The following is a 16856-nucleotide window of genomic DNA, read 5'->3' as shown; positions in this document are numbered from 1 at the left end:
GCAATCTAGATGTCTAACTACTTATAATCAACAAAATGAAAACTCTATAAAATCTCCTTAATCCGGCGAGTTGAATCCATGATAGAATCCAGTGATCTGATTGGCCCAGCCAGAATTTAGTTAAATATCAATATCTGATAATCACTGTATTCAATAGTGGTAAGAGATGGCTAAACACCCCCCAGGTAAGTAGGCATCGCGAAGCGGAATCTAATGTTTATAATCTAGTGCTATAGATATTAAATAAACTTTTGATACTTCCTTATTAGGAAGGTGAGATAGATGGTTAGCAATTCAGACTGACAAGTGTGAAGGCATTTTCTTTTCATGACGGGCCGCACCTAATTTCCTTCCTCCTCCTCTTCCTCCTCCTCCTCCTCCTCATCTCCTTCCTATGTCTATTTAAATTCGTTTCTGCTCTCTCTTTATAGCCACCGACCCTCAATCTCTGAAGCAGCATCTCAAAGGACGTTTTCTTCCGCTTGGGCTCTACTTACTACCAAACATGTCTACCCTTCAAAATCAGAACACCAAGTCTCAAGCAGTCAAGATAGAAAGTGCTCAGACAGGACCGGCAAAGCGGGAAGTCTCAAATGGTACATCTTCTATCCATCCCTACCCCGGTCCAAATCACAAGCTAATACGTAATAGGAGGCAAATACAACGCTACACCACGTGCGTCCAATGACATTGTCCGAAATGACAGTCACTCCAATCCCAATGCTCTCGAGCAAGCAGATGCCCATGATAACTGCGATGCTGATTGGGAGGTAGTCAGCAGCGCCCAGTGCGGCGAAAAAGACAGCAATCAAGCGTTCCATGGGCATACAGGACATTTTAGCGTTGATGTGGGTTGGGGTAAATGGAAACATCGGCTGTATTCCAGTGATTGGAGCTTTGGCCATTATCATCACCAACATCATGATGATAGACATGGCGAGAGAGGTACTTAGTGACACCGTGTGCATTCCGCCTACCACATCTCCTGGGTTAGCGCCGATGATACCCTTCGTCCAAAAGGGTGACTATAGAAACTGGACGGTTTCTTAGACCACACGACAAACCGTGAGAGTTCTTTCCCCGTCTACTTGCCCTGAAAAAGCATTTTACGCTTTTTTGGCAAGCGTGATTTCCAGGGCTGTGTACATAATAATAAGACAATTGATTCTTAATCATAGTCTATCACCCACCGGATTCTGAGAGCTATCTTCCCAGTTCTCTTCATTTTTATAATGATAAAAATTGTAGCAAATTATCGACTCAGTCTGGGTCTGACAGGAAATTTCTTAGACAAAAAAGAGGCCGACGAAGATTGAATTTGGAGAAAAAACTACATTAATACAGCAAGCTGTGCGAGGCGGATGTTTGCTTTGGTATTCGTATTCGGGACACAGGGCGCGTCTTTACATTCTCAGCGGACAGATCAGGATTCTGGGCTTTCTTATCCTCTAAACTTGTATGTTACAAACAGACTCAGGATGATTATTATGCTAAGATTGGCAGAGCTCTTACTATCCTAAGCTAATCCAAAAAATTTGGAGAGGACCTTGGCAATGGAGGATGATTCGATGCTGCTCGTGAGGGAAAGATTGTTTCTGATCTTTGAGATGGATATTTCAAAGAATACAGCAAGTAGAAAATGAGGGGAGATAAAAAACTCCACTTTGCGGGAGGGGAGAATTTCTTTATATATGCAGGGAACTTCCTTGAAAGGAGGTGAACTTCTAAGAGGGCAAAGCGAACCTTGCATGAGACAAGGTGAGCTTCACATGGGGCAAGGCGAACTTTGCATGAGAGAAGGTGAGCTTTGTATGGGGCAAGGGAAGTCCCCTCGTTGCCAATGAATGGCAATAAGTTATCTACTCTTGTCTTAGCGCTTATGGCCAAGCAAAGATTGCTGCTCACCACCCAATGGGAATAGTTCTATGGGCCGGGTTAGAAGATGTGGACTGGGCGCTTGCATGCAAACCCGTCTAGCTGCCTGGATGACATGTTTGGGAATAGCTATGCCAATCAACTGCCTCCCACGTCACCCTGTTGTCGACCTGCAGGAGTTTGTTCTAGAACGGTGAACTACGTCGATTAACGGAAAAATGTTGGATACAGGATGTATCTATGTTTTTAGTGGCTTTGGTTGCTGAGATAGCTAACTAGGAAGACTATATAATACCTTCCTACAATATTCTGGGTTGATTCTGAGATGCAATCGTGTTGACATTTGTAGGCTGGAGACGAAACGATCAGGTAGCTTTCAAAAGAGACCTTGGCCATGGAACGCCACAATCGAAGGGGTGGGTCGATGCGGAAACGGGTTTGGTACGCTGAGGCATTGAGGGACCTCAGGGCTGGCCACTATTTGAGTGGGATGTGGCTGGAGAAACTGAAGAAAGCTTAGTTCCACATTCCTACCGGTGCCTGCCAAGCATTTCCGCAGCAACGCCATAACTAGCTGTGGCGCTCCATTCGTTCATGAACATGGGTCACGAGTGATCAAACCATACGTCGACAGACTACTAGCAAAAGACAAAAAACCCCCAAACTATGAAATGCAGATGGAGCACTCCAGATCAGTTTCAATTCAACCTCAGAATTTAGGTTAGCAATTAGTTTGCATGTAGATAAAAGGCTGTAGACTGAGTCACATTCTTGTTCATCCAGTGTTAGTACCTGCTAACTCCAAAGAGAGCTCAAAGAGGATGGAGTAGTGAGAGCAGTTTATTTAAATTAAATTTTTTCCCTTTAATTTCACTTAGGATTGTTGATTCAGTCACAGCAGACTGCACTAACCTAAATGTGAAAGATCTCTTAACTTTCTATCCAGATATTAGACATAATTTTGTAAGAAGTCATCTCGCTTTTCACGAAGCACTTCTAGAAAATTATTAAAGTGGTGTGTTAATATCCTTTAGACTCTAGTTAATGTCAGCTTGGTACTAATACTGAGGAGGGTGATTACATGTGCTAAGTTAGAAATGTCAAATTCCCTTCTGGATGGGACTAAGTAGATAATAGCACTACCAAATTTTTGAGCAATCCTGTGCCAGTCGCTGCCGTCGTATAATCTGCGTTGAAGGATCTCATATTAACGCTTGAACTCTGAGCTACCTCGTTCTAACAGCGAGAATCTCTCAGCTATAATATCTGACGTAGTCTCAGAATCCGCGAATGCTCGACTACTGCCTCGCTGATAATCCATAACATCATTAATGGAGCCAACTTCTGGAAAAGGGAGAGCATTTCCATTTCATCACATTGTGGTTAGAAGTTCTTGAAGTTAAGCCATAGCAAACAGACTGGCTACGCAAAGAAGAGGCGGGCAGTCATGAGCCAGTCAGTACGGCATCCAGAGGCGCACACCATGAGAAGTTTTATATGTGAGAGACGCCGTACTTGTATCCCATGATTCTGGGCAACTTTGTCCAGTCAGGCTTTTGCCTTGGCCTTCTCAGCTGCGACGTTGCTGCTTCTGATTGAACCCACGGCAGTTGTAGGAAGGGTAGCCTTGGCGGGACACGTAGAGCAGCTACGCCCTTTTCACTTGGTATAGGACGTGATTGAGCGGTCTGGAAAGATGAACTAGCACTCACTGAAGTATCTGGAGGAGTCGTGGTCTCTGTAGAGTCTCCCAACTATCCGATTTCCACTTTGCAAAGCTTGAATTCCTGTGCCGGTTAGCGTAAATAGATTTAGCCAAGTTTTGAATTCAGATGCCTACATTATTCACTGTATTTAACAGGTTTTCGATCTGGTCAAACCTGTGCAATAGAGTTAACCTTAGGTGCTGGTTGTATATGGCACGCTGAAGGTCGCGGTCGGCCTAAGCACACTGTGCATAGTGAGATTCCATGTTACAAATCTTAGGAATTACGAATGGTTTCTCATAGTACGAGTTTGTTCGTTCGCATGAAGGGTATAATTATGATAACACTTTAGCCTATGAAGAGTGATGTGGAACAAGTCTAACTATTGAGTGAGACTAAAGAGCTGCTCTCTGCCATGCAGCAATGTCAGCCAGGGTTACGCTCTTGTTTAGACCAGGTACTGCAGATGGTTCCTTGGTAAGCAACAATGGGAGGCCTGATTCACTAGAGGATGAGCCCTGGGGAGGGGCGCTTCTAGTTGCAGACCCCAACACGTAAACACCAGCTTCATTGGAGCTTGTAGATGCTTGTCAATAGTACAAGAATTATGTACACTTATAAAGAAGGGATCGCCTAGCGCAGAGACCATGCAGGGGCCTGACTTTAGTCTATTGAGGCTGTAGTGACTGCTGAGTGGTACTTAGACCAGGATTATACTTACCAACCTGACATGCTGATGAATGTAGATTTCTAATTAAGAGAGATTTGGAAAGGGGGAGCCTGTATACTAATTGCTTGGGCCATCGGCCCATATAGTTTTGGACCAACGAGTCCTCTCCATCATGCGTTTGAATATATTAAATGTCTCAGAAGATTACACTACATTAAGAATATGAGCCTAGTATGCCAAGTGGACCCTCTAAACACATGTATGATGGCCTGATAGGACAACAAATGCCTCACCTCTCCAAACATATCTAATAGGCGCTTGGGAAGGGCGTCAGGCGTCCAACTAGGCGTGCTATGATGCATTGATTGTCCTTAATGATTTTGTTACTTCGTCAATCTGGGGATATACAGTTTGATCCGGAGTGAAGTTAAAGAGCCTTGGGGTATAAGATTGAGAACAAATCCGCCTCAATCCTGAGTCTTCATCTCATTCTTCATTCATCAATATCTCACTCTGATTCTGATTCTACAAGATCTGTTTCTCTTTTAACTCACATATCATCGTCATCATGGTCAAGACCGCCCTTCTCCCTCTCACTCTTCTCGCTGCACTGGCTCCCTTTGCCGCCGCAAGGAACTGCAAGACTGGGCTGAACTACTGTGGTTGGAACCTCTTGAACATTGGTCTGTGAACTTGCCTCCACCGTCCAGACTCAACGTCCCTAATGAGGCCCTCTCAATAGGCAACTACGGGGCCCAGGTCAATGGCGCCCTCGAGGTTGCCGGCCAGCCCACTGACGACGGCCATATCCGTGAATCCCTCTTTCACTGCAATGGTGGCGACAATGGTGATATCTCCTTCATCACCTACTGCGGTGGTGGCTGCAGGGATGGCGGCAATGACCGCAGCGACTACTGCTAGAGAGTTGGCTTCTGCATTGGTACCTTGACTCCTGACTGAAGGTGTGATATGGATGCGGACATTGTACTTTGATCGATCCTTTTGGTCGTATTATACAACAGTATAGTGGAAGTCTTAGTTTTTAAAGAGATATTGAAATTTGGAAGATTGAGTTGGGTAGCTTCATGTCAAAGATAAAACTTACCATGATAGGAATGTGATATTTATATCAGGATCAAATCCAGTGCATATGTATGTGAGAAACCCGAGCTTCTACACACGTAGCCAAAGGAATACTCCATAACCTGAATTAGTACAACCCTCCACTCTGGGAAACTAAATACCATAATGGAGGTAGTACTGTTCTACAATCTCAGCATGGATTACCATACCGACCGAAGAGAGTAGAATCTTTTCCTGAGCATCTTCAAGGGATCTCATTTTATCCTTTTATAAAGATATCTGTGAAGGTGATGGTGGCTTAGAGCAACCCTTTCAAGAAGTTGGACGACAGAAAAGTTACCGTAGCCATCCATGCCTAGTTATCTGCATTCCTAAGGGCATCACTTTCCTTCAGATTGCGGGTTTTAAGAGGCCCATAGCTATGGGCAACGTCTATTATACTTTCGAGGGGCCATAAGATGAGAAGAAAAATTAATATGTTTCAATCCACCAGGGATGGTAGATGGTATGTCAGCCTAGGAAAGCCTACGTAGTTATGAGTGTTAACGCAATTATGGTTGGACTAAATTCTCTAACAGAGCAATATGAGTACAGGGTAGTTACCAGAGTAGACTGCTGCCTGTTGGTATTCCCACACTTAGGTAACATCTAATGATTATTTATGCATGGTAAAAGAGCCTACATGATCAGATGTGGTTACCCTTCTTTATGAACTTGATGTATTAATAATAGGACCGCCATAGTCTTAGATAATACTTTATTAGAGAGGGAGTCCTACCATCCAAATCTTGAAGTAAACAGGGACTGAAACCCAAATAGCTGTTTACAAGACTATGCTAGTATAGAGTATAATGATACATTGTATCTACCCTAACTAATCTAATTAGATTCAGGTGCAGTAGAGAAATAACCATTTAACTAACTTTTGCAGAGGTCTTGAGAAAATATCTGCCTGTTCTTTTGCCACCAGCCAGGATCCTGCCTGCAAATATAAAAGCTCTTTAGTCAACCATCTACGAGACTACGACAAATCGACATGACCTTACGTTTTCCTATCTACTTCTTAGGAGCTATGAAATAACTACAAATGGTCGTCTTCCACTACCTTTTGCAACTGCCTACAGAGTTACGCCGTCTCATCTGGAAGCACTGCCTCCCCCACCGTATAGCAGAAGAAGATACCCCCGACTTCCTTCTCGACGGCAACGAATGCCGTCAAGCCTGCTGGGCCGACCGCATAAAAAACGCTCAGCCGCCGGTCATTTGCATTCGTCAACCGCGAGACGGAGATTTGACCTGGTAGAGACGACTAGCCTGGAGTCGGTATGATTGCAGCCGCGTCGGGATGTGCTGCATCTCAACTGGACGCGACGGCGCTACGTTGTCTGGGAAAACGCGGACGACCCTTCGAGTCTGATTGGCATGTTCCTATGGCGGGCGGAGGATCTGGGAATGCAGCCTTCTGTCGTGGCGGAGATTATTCACCCTTTTAGGCTGAAGGCGCTGCTGGATGGTGTGGATGCATCTGACAGCCCGTGGCTTCTGTAACACTGTGTAAGGAATAAGGATGTGGCCAATACTGCGTATTGTGCAAAAAGTCAAAGCGCGCTAGCCGTAGCCATGGCTGCTGTTTCTCTGCATATCAGGAGGAAAGCGGCTCTGAGATCTGGCCTGTTCGGGTTGCTGGGCGATGCGCCTGTTCAGATGGTTGAAGTTGACGACAAGGATTGGTTGAGAGATTTTCAAGCATTATCCAGGGACACGCATTAGAAAAGGAATCAGCCGTGCACATGCTCTTTAAAGCATTTATCAGTCCTTAATTCCAAACAGCCGTGGAGGCATGGGAAAGACAGGCTGAATAGACCATCCTCGCGTACATGTGGCAGTCGGCACGAGAGAAAACCTCAACATTCTTGGGACGAACCCGGGTTCCGCTTGGCTCCCTCAGCTGTTGGAGCAAGAAGATTTCATCAGGACTGTCTCAATATTTGCCCGATGAGAAGCGTCCGTGGGTTATCCAAGCTAGGCAGGGCATGCCCAAGCTGCGGCCACGAGTTAAGCTGCGATATTGTACCAATGAGTGTTATAGAAAGGAGCGACTTCCCAAGAACTTTGGGACTTCATAATAGTAAGTATATACTGACGGACATTTTTACTCGCTTCAGCCAAGATGGTCATGCATATCCTGCGTCTTGGTAATCGCCTCGATATGGCTCAATGATTGTCTGGCCTTAAGCCCTAGGCTTGGGTAGGGTCTCTGTTTAGCCTAGGCGTTCCTCCCTTATGCTGCTCAGATAGCTCTTCTGAGCGAGAACCAGCAGACTTATTGAGGGAAGGTCTTGCGTTGAAAGCGTATGGCGTTGTGACATTCGACCAAGGAGTGAATATATATTTATACTTGCCAGAGGACCGGTTAGATGGTCGAGTCCAAAACAACAAATTACAGCGATGTCATCGTGTACAAACATGGTATGCTTGCAGATATCTATGCAACCGGACACTACAATTATCCGTACTTGACCTTGTTAGTTGTGAATCTGCGTATTCTCAGTGCTAGCGAGATTCCTCTCTTTGCAGCCATACAAAGTTTCGCCTAGTTAAGGAACCCGCGTGATGAGTCAGCATGGGTACCAGGCAGACAAATTGATCTGTGATGCTTCAGACCTCATCTCGTCATTAACATCTTGCATGAATCCATGATCCATCAAAATGAAAATTGCCATCATTGGAGCAGGCATCTCCGGATGCACCGCCTATCTGCAGCTCAAGAAACACCTCCGTGGATTCCACACAATCACCATTTACGAATCTCACGATACCAGCAAGGATCGCAAATTCGACGCCTCCAAGGGTAGCCAAGAGGAGGATGCCACACATTCATCTACTCTTATTGTCGGCGGAGGTCTAGGTATTGGGCCTAATGGTTTGCATGTCCTCAAGCGTCTGGACGAGGACCTCCTCCGCGACATTGTCCGAGGCGGATACGTAGCCCCGCACGGAAATCTGAAAAGCAAGCATGGTCATCTTCTCATCCGTATGGATAATTCTGCTCCAGGTGTAGGAGATGAGCCGCCGATGCACATGGTCGGTTGTAGTCGCGAATGGCTATGGCGGTCTCTGCGCGAGAGGATCCCAGACGGGGATATAGTGACGAAGCGTGTGGAACGGGTCGTCGCCAGTCCTGATGATCGGAATACGATCTATTTTAAAGATGGCAGTCCAGCTGACGAAGCAGATCTGGTGATTGGCGCTGACGGAATCAAAAGCGTAGCTAAACGGGCTCTTTTCCCAGAGGCGGAGGAGGACCCGTTCCCTCCTCATTATGAGTGAGCAATCCTTTCTCTTCCAAGCACCAGAGCTGACAAGAGTAGAGGTGTCTGCGGTATTGGTGGCTTTCTGCCGTCCAGCGAGGTCAAAGATCTTGTGGGGAAAGGATCAATGAACTTCATCTTCGGCGGAAATGGATTCTTCGGCTACTTCTTCAGCACCAGTTCGTCGACCGCTCCGCATCGGGACTCACCGCATCATGTCTCTGAGCCGGGCGATCTTCTTGCCTGGTGGTCGACCTATTCTGTGGACGAGTGCCCCGACACCAAATCACTGGACATGGGTGATGTCCTCCAGCAGCTGCACAAGCGACATGAACACTGGGGGGATCCCGTCGTGCAGAAAGTTCTCAACTCCGCGCGTGTGAAGAGTATCTATCCAACTTGGACGTCGCCACAGTTGCCGACATGGGAGCGAGATGGTGTAGTTCTGGTCGGGGATGCGGCGCATGCGCTTCCGTCGACTTCAGGCCAGGGATCGTCCCAGGCACTGGAAGATGTAGAGTCGTTTGCGAAGTTTTTGAGTTACTTCCTTGGCAAGGTGGAGGACGACGGGGTCAAGGAGTGCAAGGAGGCAGTTAAATTAGCAGCAAAGCAGTATATGGATCTACGCCGGCCGCGGATTCAGGCCATCCTGGATGATGCGAGGAAGAAGCAAAACAAAAAGCGAGATATGGGGGTGATCGAGGAGTATCTGATGTATTCGATTATGTGGATCATGGGTATGTATGCCAAATTGGATTGGAGGATCTGGCTAACGTTGGTCACAGGCTTCTTTCCGAGTGTGACGAACAATCTCGCGCAGCAGGTCTTTTCATATAATGTTGCAGAGCATGTGGACCAAGTGCTTGCAGAGATGGATGCATCTAGGCATTGATTGGGATTAATAGCTTTCGTGGGATCGAGGTCAAATGCCAGTTTCCTTACACGAAAGAGAGAGTTCTGTTCTCTATTCTCTGTCGCTGCAAGTACGTTTGCGCACTGCTAATATTCACTTGAAACACCTCTCGACTCATTTGTATTCATTATTTTACTAATACCATTCGACTTAATACTGTGAGAGTATGGAATGAATATGTTTTTGAAATCCCTAGGCCTCTAAACAATACTAATACAGACAAGCATTGTAGCGTCTTTCTAGGGCGCTTGTAAGTTCATCTGCGTCGCTTGCAATTTCCAGGAGATCGCCTTTAACCCAAGACAGCCTGGTCCAAGTACCAAGAGAACAAAGAACAAATATTCCATTCACTAAGAAGAAAATGAGGGCAGAAATAGAATACCCCGCGCGACCATCCATTAACGCCAAATGATTCGTCGCTTACTGCAAGCTAATGGATGCACCTTGACCTCAGCCTCAGCCTCATCCTCATCCACTGCACTAAACTAGACATTATTGCCTCCTACTCGCCTCCGGTAAAGTAGCTTCAGGCACCACGACGACGGCCATGGCAGACCCGATCTCCATTCTCGGCCTGATACTACAGGTAGTACATACGACAAAAAGAGTATACGAGTTTGCGAAGCAAGTCAACAATGCCGACAGCGAGATCCGCGAGTTATTCGGGGAACTATTCGCTCTGAAGGCTATTCTCGAACAGATGCAGACAGACCACAGCGAGAAAAATGGGACATCGACGTTCCGGGATGCGTTACTGAAAGCGAATACCGTCCTGGAAGAGATCCTGGACGATCTGCAGAGAAGAACGATGCGGCAGTCGCGGCTGGGGAAGTTGGGGTGGCCCGGTAGGAAGGGGGCTCTGGAGGGGAATATTGCCCAGCTGGAAAGGCTGAAGACGTATTTTATTTTAGTGATTTTGAATGATCGATCGTGCGTGTGCTTTTCCGGCTGAGGATCATGGGCGGAGTTGACGATTGTCTAGGGCTGTCGAGAAGGAGACGGCACATTCTATTGACGCTGTGGTTGACTGGAGTAGGGAAATGAGGCAATTACGAGAAGGTAGGTCACAACTTATCTGATACTTTGCTTGCTCGTGTCTCATTCTTTGAAGAGAAAACGCACGAGAAGATTAAGACGTGGATATGTCCGGTTGATTTCGATTCGATGCATCGCAAGGCTCGATCGCTGTGCCAGGCTGGTACTGGAGCTTGGTTTATCCACGGGCCCTTCCAGTCGTGGATTGCAAGGGAGGGCAAGTGCCGGTTGCTTTCCCTAGAGGGAAAATGTGAGTCGTCTGCTGTCGAGTGTAGAGATATGCTGACCAAGATCAGCGGGATCAGGAAAGACTGTCCTATGGTATATCTTGGAAACTCTTCACCATGGCGGTTGCTAATCTGCCATCAGCTCGACGGCAATCGACGCTGTCAACAATTCTATTTCCAAGCGTCCCTCCAGCACAGTGATCTACTACTACTGCTCATTCCACTTGAGTTCCTCGCAGGAGCTCGTCTACCTCCTAGGAGCATTGCTGGTGCAGCTATCTGGAACTTGTCCAGACATCCTCGACGAATTGCAAGAAAGTTTCAAGAAACGCGCCCTTCCTCTACCAGACGTATTGATAAGGCTGCTTTTGAAATACACGAAAGCACTGTCGGAGCTTTTCATCGTCGTGGATGCGATCAACGAGAGCAGTGAAAGTGCAAAAATCCTCGAAGCACTGCTCACCCTCCTAGAATCATCAGACAACATTCGGATTATGGTTACGAGCACGACCTCACCACCGGTGTCGAATCCCACCATTAGTACCCTCAGGGCGCAGATGAGACCTTCAACTAATAGAATTGACATTGAGGCATTTCTCAATACTCAGCTGCAATCCGCCCCGGCTCTTCAACGGCTACCGGAGCATATCAAATCACGCATCAAGACAGTCTTGCTTGAGAAAGCAGGCGGAATGTACGAATGCGCATCGCCAAGCTGAAGATGTCATACTAACACATTGTTGCAGGTTTCGATATGTGCAATGTCAAATCGAGCTCTTAAGTGCCCAGAAAACTGGCCGGGACGTCATCCGCGCTCTGGACAGTATGCCGGAAAGCCTGCACGGCACCTACGAAACTATCTTATGTCGAATCCCTTCGTATGACCGGGAAATTGCAAGAGAAACACTGCTCTGGCTTAGTTCGGGTTACCAGGAGATTACATTGTCGGAGCTGAGCGAGGCACTCGTTGTGTCGAAAGGGGATAAGAGCATTGACGACGATTGTAGGCTCTTTGACCCACACGCCGTTCTCTCAATCTGCCAAGGGCTGGTCGTCTACGACGAGCGTACTACATTTGTTGCTTTAGCGCATTCCTCAGTCAAAGCTTTCCTCACATCGGATGCAATCAAAGACGGGCCAGCAGCGTATTACAGCCTGGACGAGACCGAGGGATCACGGCGCATCTGGCAAAAATGTCTGACGTACCTGATGTTTGACGAGTTCAAACAGCCTTGTTCGAACTTTGACTCTCTCGCAGAGCGTCGGGAAGCGTACCCGCTGCTCAAGTACGCCTCCGAGAACTGGGCGAGCCACTGCAGTCCATCCTGGCCACCAGGCTATCCTCTCATTGATGCTGAAATCGACGAGATTCTATCTTTCTTTGAGACCCGCCACCTCCCTGGCGGGGGAAACTATACGTCCTGGATCCAGATCCTTCTTTATGAAGCTCCCGCGGAACAAGCCCGCCGCACAGAGCCATTATACTATGCTGCCTCGTACGGCATCTTACCGCTGGTGGACCGACTCATCAAGTCTGGAGCGAACGTCAACGCCGCCGGGGGCCGTAACGACGCAACTCCTCTCATCGTCGCCTGTTACAGAGGCCAGGAAGCGACCGTGCAAAGATTGTTAGAAGCAGGCGCAGACCCTACTATCCAGGATGCAGCGGAGATGTGCAGCCTGGAATGGGCAATCAGGAGGCAACATCGTGGTATTGTTGAGAGCCTGCTATCGCACAAACGTAAATCCTTGGAAATAGGATCATCGGGCCTATACTGGCAGTGTCGGGCTTGCAAGCACCAGAACCGGATAGACTCTGCTGTGCTGCGGTGTGCTTCTTGTGGGATCGATTTACTTGATCAGTATGGTACTAGGCCCGGGGGCTCTGCGCCACGGAAGAGTGCGCCACGGAAGAGTAGGGCTTGGTCGCGCATTGGTCGTACGATCGAGGCAAATCGCAAATTACTAGGTAACCAAGTGTCGTCTGAGCCTTAAGCTTGGGACTTGCAGCCGAACGACCTCTTCAGCTGGTCTAAGTCATTGATATTGGGCGATATGTTACTGTATTTTGGCTGACCACCGCGGTGGAAGAAAAGAATTTAATTCTTTGCAATGAAGCGTCGTCTCGATAAAAGACTCGATAAAAGACTGAGTTTGATTGACTCATTGAGTCTACGTTTGTAGTGGAAGGTAGTTCAGCCTGATGTTTTTACCGGTCTTAAATACGTCCACTTTCAGAATATGGTGAGCGAAGTGGAGAACATCCCCGCAGTGATCTGACCATCTTTCGAGAGCCAGGTCGCGCAACTGTTTTAGCATTTATACCATCAGCACAGAGGAAACAACCCATCCACGTCTACAATGGCATCAAACCCCTTTTCCAGGACTTCTCTCTCCAACGAGGAATTCAAGCAACTCTACATCGGAAAAGACATCGGCGACGTTCCCAAACCAGCAGTCGTTCTCGACATCGCAATCATCAAACGCCACTGTCAAACCATGCTGCAGACAATAAAGCAGTTAGGCGTAGGTTTCCGCGCCCATGTCAAGAGTCACAAGGTACGTGCTCCACCGCGATTCCCTACGTCCAATTGACGATACCTAGACACCGCAAATCGCCCATCTGCAAGTCGGCACAGAATCCAGCGACGCAAACTTCGTCGTCTCGACGGTCGCCGAGCTGGAGACTCTCCTCCCACTACTCCAGGAGCTTCAAGCGCAAAACCGCCGTGTCAACGTCCTCTACGGCATTCCGCTCGTCCCGTCCCAGGTCCCTCGTCTAGCGGCATTAGCCCGTCAGCTACGCACGACTGATCTTGACCATGATCTCCCAGTCTCCGTCATGATCGACCATCCAGATCAACTATCCTATCTGAGCCAGTTCCACGAGATCGCCGGCCTCCCCGCCGGTGTATTTATCAAAATCGACACGGGATACCACCGAGCTGGTGTCCCGCCAGACATGCTTAACAAAAGCGGACTTCTTGAGAAAGTCTTACAAGAAGAGAGACTAGGCCACGCTACCCTGATCGGGGTCTACTCGCACAGCAGCTTGAGCTACGCAGCCAGTAGCCCCGAAGCAGCTATATCCTACCTGAAAACGGAGATCGACGGATGCGGACAGGCGCTGCGCCAGCATGCTTCCCTCCTCCCGGACAGGGAGTTGGTTATCAGCGTGGGCGCAACGCCACAGGTTGTCTCAGCACAGAGCCTATTGCATGAAGATGGTTCCCTAACTCCTGATGCAAAGGCGTTGAAGGGCCTTCTGCGGGATCCTAGTGCTCACATCGGGGATAAGGTTAGGGTAGAGTTGCATGCGGGGGTGTATACTCTCCTCGATATGCAACAGCTCGCAACGAATGCGCAGAGCTCGGGTAGCTTCGAGGAGGAAATCGCCATCTCGGTGATTGCGGAAGTATGCAGCGTCTACAACGAGGCGGAGCGGGATAAGCCCGAGGCGCTGGTGGCGGCGGGGACACTGGCTCTAGGTAGGGAACCGTGCAAGTCGTATCCCGGCTGGGCGGTTGTCGGAAACTGGAGACGCGAAAGCGGAACTGGCGGGTCACGCCTGATTGTCGAGCGGATCAGTCAGGAGCATGGGATTCTTGCATGGGAGGGCGGTAATGGGCCGGCAATCCCGCTCCGGATTGGGCAGTCTGTGAGGCTTTTTCCGAATCATGCATGTGTGACTGGGGCGTTGTATGGGTGGTATTTGGTGGTTGATTCGAGCGAGGATGGTGAAGGATCGAGGATTGTGGATGTCTGGACGAGAACAACTGGATGGTAGACAATCGGAATCATTTCCCGTTATCGACTCTTGTAGTGGTGGATAATTGGACATTATCAACGCTGGATGAACAATTCACATTGATCATATCTAAGGTTTGCGCCACCGAATGGTTTGATTGGCCGGTGCTTATCTAGACCGAAATATGGGGTACATTGTCCCGATATCAGTACATCTCCGGATCTTCCTGAGATATGAGAGATAAGGACGTTGAGCCAGTATATAGACATGGACGAGACGCAGCCCATACCAACATGGCAGCATCCGTAAACACATCATGACTTCCTTAGACACCAAATACCCCGTGGAGCCCACGGAGACTGCCCTCTCCAAAGATGACTCCCCTCCGGATGCAGATATCGACCCTCGCGCTGAGCGTGCCCTAGTCTGGAAGTTCGATCTGCGTGTTCTCCCGGTTTTGGCCGTCATGTACCTCTTCAACAGTCTTGACAAGTCCAATGTGGGGAACGCGAAGACTGCCGGACTGGAGAAGACGCTCAATCTCAAGGGAAACGAATACAACTTGATCCTCAGCATCTTTTTCATTCCGTACGTCCTTACGGCGCCGTTTCTCGGCATCCTAGGCAAGAAGTACGGCCCTAATCGCGTGCTGCCGTGCATGATGTTTGCCTTTGGGTTGTGTACCGTCCTTGTCGTCGCGGTGTTCAATTTCAGTGGTCTGTTGGCGATCCGCTGGTTCCTGGGAATGGCGGAGAGCGCATTCTTTCCGTTGGTTATCTACTACCTCACCACGTATGTCCTTCTACCAGCCTCAAACGAACATAACTGACAGACCAGATTCTACCGCCGTGGCGAACTAGCCCGCCGGCTCGCCATCTTCTACGCAGCGCAGAGCATCGCTTCAGCCTTCTCCGGCCTGCTCGCATTTGGCGTCTTCCGGATCCAATCTGGCCCACTAGCACCCTGGCGCTACCTCTTCCTCATCGAAGGGGGAGGGACAATCCTCGTGGCACTCTTCACACTATGGTACCTCCCTCGCTCTGCAGCACACGCAACCTTCCTCAGCCCCGACGAAAAACAACTCGCATACCTCCGCCTCCAACGCGACAGCTCCGCCATCGTCAACGAGAAGCTCAACCTCCGCGACGCATTCAAGATCTTCCGCCACTGGACCTCATGGCTCATCCTCGCCATCCAGATCTGTCTCGGTGTCCCGCTCCAATCAGTCCAGCTCTTCCTCCCCTCCATCATCAAGCGCCTCGGCTACGACACCGTCAAGACGAATCTGTACACCGTGGCCCCCAACGTCTCCGGCGCAGCTATGCTCCTCATCCTTGCTTTCTGCAGCGACTGGACCCGCTGGCGGTTCCCGTTCGTGGCGCTGGGGTTTTTGTTCACTTTTATCGGGTTCGTCATCTACGCGGCGATTGACGTCCAGGCGGATATTCACGTTGCGTATTTTGCTTCGTTCATGATGACTTGGTATGTCCCCTCACTCCCTCCCTCCCTCCTCAGTTTACATTGATGAGCTAACAGTAGGCAAAGGGGAACTTCCGCGCCATCAGTCCTCCTAGACGTCTGGTACAACAACAACATCGCAAACGAGGGCCGCCGCGTTGTACTAACCAGCATCGCCGTCCCGGTCGCGAACCTCATGGGCGTCGTGAGCTCGAATATCTTCCGCAGCCAGGACGCGCCGCAGTATATGCCTGCGCTTATTACCACCGCGTCGTTTGGGGGAACGGGGATTCTGTTGACGTTGGTGCTGGGTGGGTGGATGATGGTGGATAATAAGCGGAGGGATAGAGCTCAGGGGAGAACAGTTCGCGCGCAGGATGTCTCGACGGAGAGGTTGCATGAGGGGCCGGATTGTGCTGATTTTAGGTGGTCGTACTAGATTTACTTTTGGGAGGTATAGCAGGCTATATTGCGTTTCTTTTAAATGGCATGATTGCTGGATGCCGTCATGCGGTTATTATTATTGATTCAGACTTAGAAGTGTTGTCATTTCAGAACTGCATTCTGGAAGATCATTGGATTAGAGGATTCTTACAGACTAGAAGGCTCACAAGTCATATGTATCCCATCTGTCCATACTTAGTGTAGTTTCTCCAGTCTAATGAGTTTGGGAATTCTGGCTAGGTTTAGGGTCCAACGAATGATGATTGACGTGATCATAGCACTATGGAATAATAGTTAGATACTTGATATGAAATGACAGTCGAAAGTAGACCAAGGTAAAGATGACTCAGTGCTCATCACGAAGAGTAAGCGTGTTAAGAGATAGA

At 48.6% G+C, this 16856-nt stretch overlaps 7 protein-coding genes across 7 annotated transcripts; 6 read left to right on the top strand and 1 right to left on the bottom strand.

The window, feature by feature from the left end:
* Positions 1 to 374: 374 nt before the first annotated feature.
* Positions 375 to 1159, bottom strand: P174DRAFT_442243 (uncharacterized protein). Its single transcript, XM_024827528.1, has 2 exons — positions 652 to 1159; positions 375 to 596 (listed from the first exon to the last, which is right to left on the bottom strand). The coding sequence occupies exons 1-2, from the start codon at positions 834 to 836 to the stop codon at positions 590 to 592; spliced, it is 192 nt and encodes a 63-aa protein (XP_024680995.1). The 5' UTR covers positions 837 to 1159; the 3' UTR covers positions 375 to 589.
* A 3660-nt stretch (positions 1160 to 4819) lies between these two features.
* P174DRAFT_407933 (uncharacterized protein) lies at positions 4820 to 5388 on the top strand (the record flags this gene model as incomplete). The annotated part of the gene is made up of 2 exons (XM_024824155.1): positions 4820 to 4934; positions 4994 to 5388. 2 exons carry the CDS (start codon positions 4820 to 4822, stop codon positions 5170 to 5172), a joined length of 294 nt encoding a protein of 97 aa, XP_024680994.1. The 3' UTR covers positions 5173 to 5388.
* Positions 5389 to 6421: 1033 nt separating this feature from the next.
* P174DRAFT_512991 (uncharacterized protein) lies at positions 6422 to 7739 on the top strand (the record flags this gene model as incomplete). Its single annotated transcript, XM_024831938.1, has 6 exons — positions 6422 to 6592; positions 6670 to 6869; positions 6894 to 7047; positions 7092 to 7146; positions 7221 to 7312; positions 7335 to 7739. 6 exons carry the CDS (start codon positions 6422 to 6424, stop codon positions 7458 to 7460), a joined length of 798 nt encoding a protein of 265 aa, XP_024680993.1. The 3' UTR covers positions 7461 to 7739.
* Positions 7740 to 8043: 304 nt separating this feature from the next.
* P174DRAFT_390628 (FAD-dependent oxidoreductase) lies at positions 8044 to 9744 on the top strand (the record flags this gene model as incomplete). The annotated part of the gene is made up of 3 exons (XM_024823492.1): positions 8044 to 8660; positions 8706 to 9382; positions 9431 to 9744. The coding sequence occupies 3 exons, from the start codon at positions 8044 to 8046 to the stop codon at positions 9535 to 9537; spliced, it is 1401 nt and encodes a 466-aa protein (XP_024680992.1). The 3' UTR covers positions 9538 to 9744.
* A 308-nt stretch (positions 9745 to 10052) lies between these two features.
* P174DRAFT_512989 (uncharacterized protein) lies at positions 10053 to 12939 on the top strand. Its single transcript, XM_024831937.1, has 6 exons — positions 10053 to 10488; positions 10541 to 10617; positions 10670 to 10843; positions 10890 to 10914; positions 10963 to 11514; positions 11567 to 12939. The coding sequence occupies exons 1-6, from the start codon at positions 10106 to 10108 to the stop codon at positions 12813 to 12815; spliced, it is 2460 nt and encodes an 819-aa protein (XP_024680991.1). The 5' UTR covers positions 10053 to 10105; the 3' UTR covers positions 12816 to 12939.
* A 24-nt stretch (positions 12940 to 12963) lies between these two features.
* P174DRAFT_198127 (uncharacterized protein) lies at positions 12964 to 14672 on the top strand. The gene is made up of 3 exons (XM_024821308.1): positions 12964 to 13010; positions 13119 to 13379; positions 13426 to 14672. Exons 2-3 carry the CDS (start codon positions 13182 to 13184, stop codon positions 14605 to 14607), a joined length of 1380 nt encoding a protein of 459 aa, XP_024680990.1. The 5' UTR covers positions 12964 to 13010; positions 13119 to 13181; the 3' UTR covers positions 14608 to 14672.
* On the top strand, positions 14554 to 16599 carry P174DRAFT_390624 (putative MFS transporter). The gene is made up of 3 exons (XM_024823491.1): positions 14554 to 15360; positions 15406 to 16050; positions 16114 to 16599. Exons 1-3 carry the CDS (start codon positions 14885 to 14887, stop codon positions 16463 to 16465), a joined length of 1473 nt encoding a protein of 490 aa, XP_024680989.1. The 5' UTR covers positions 14554 to 14884; the 3' UTR covers positions 16466 to 16599.
* The last annotated feature ends 257 nt before the right edge of the window (positions 16600 to 16856 follow it).

Source organism: Aspergillus novofumigatus (assembly GCF_002847465.1).
Source record: "Aspergillus novofumigatus IBT 16806 chromosome Unknown P174scaffold_5, whole genome shotgun sequence".
Lineage (NCBI taxonomy): Eukaryota > Fungi > Ascomycota > Eurotiomycetes > Eurotiales > Aspergillaceae > Aspergillus > Aspergillus novofumigatus.
Note: the sequence above shows the minus strand (reverse complement) of the source record. Positions and strands in the feature narration are given on the sequence as shown.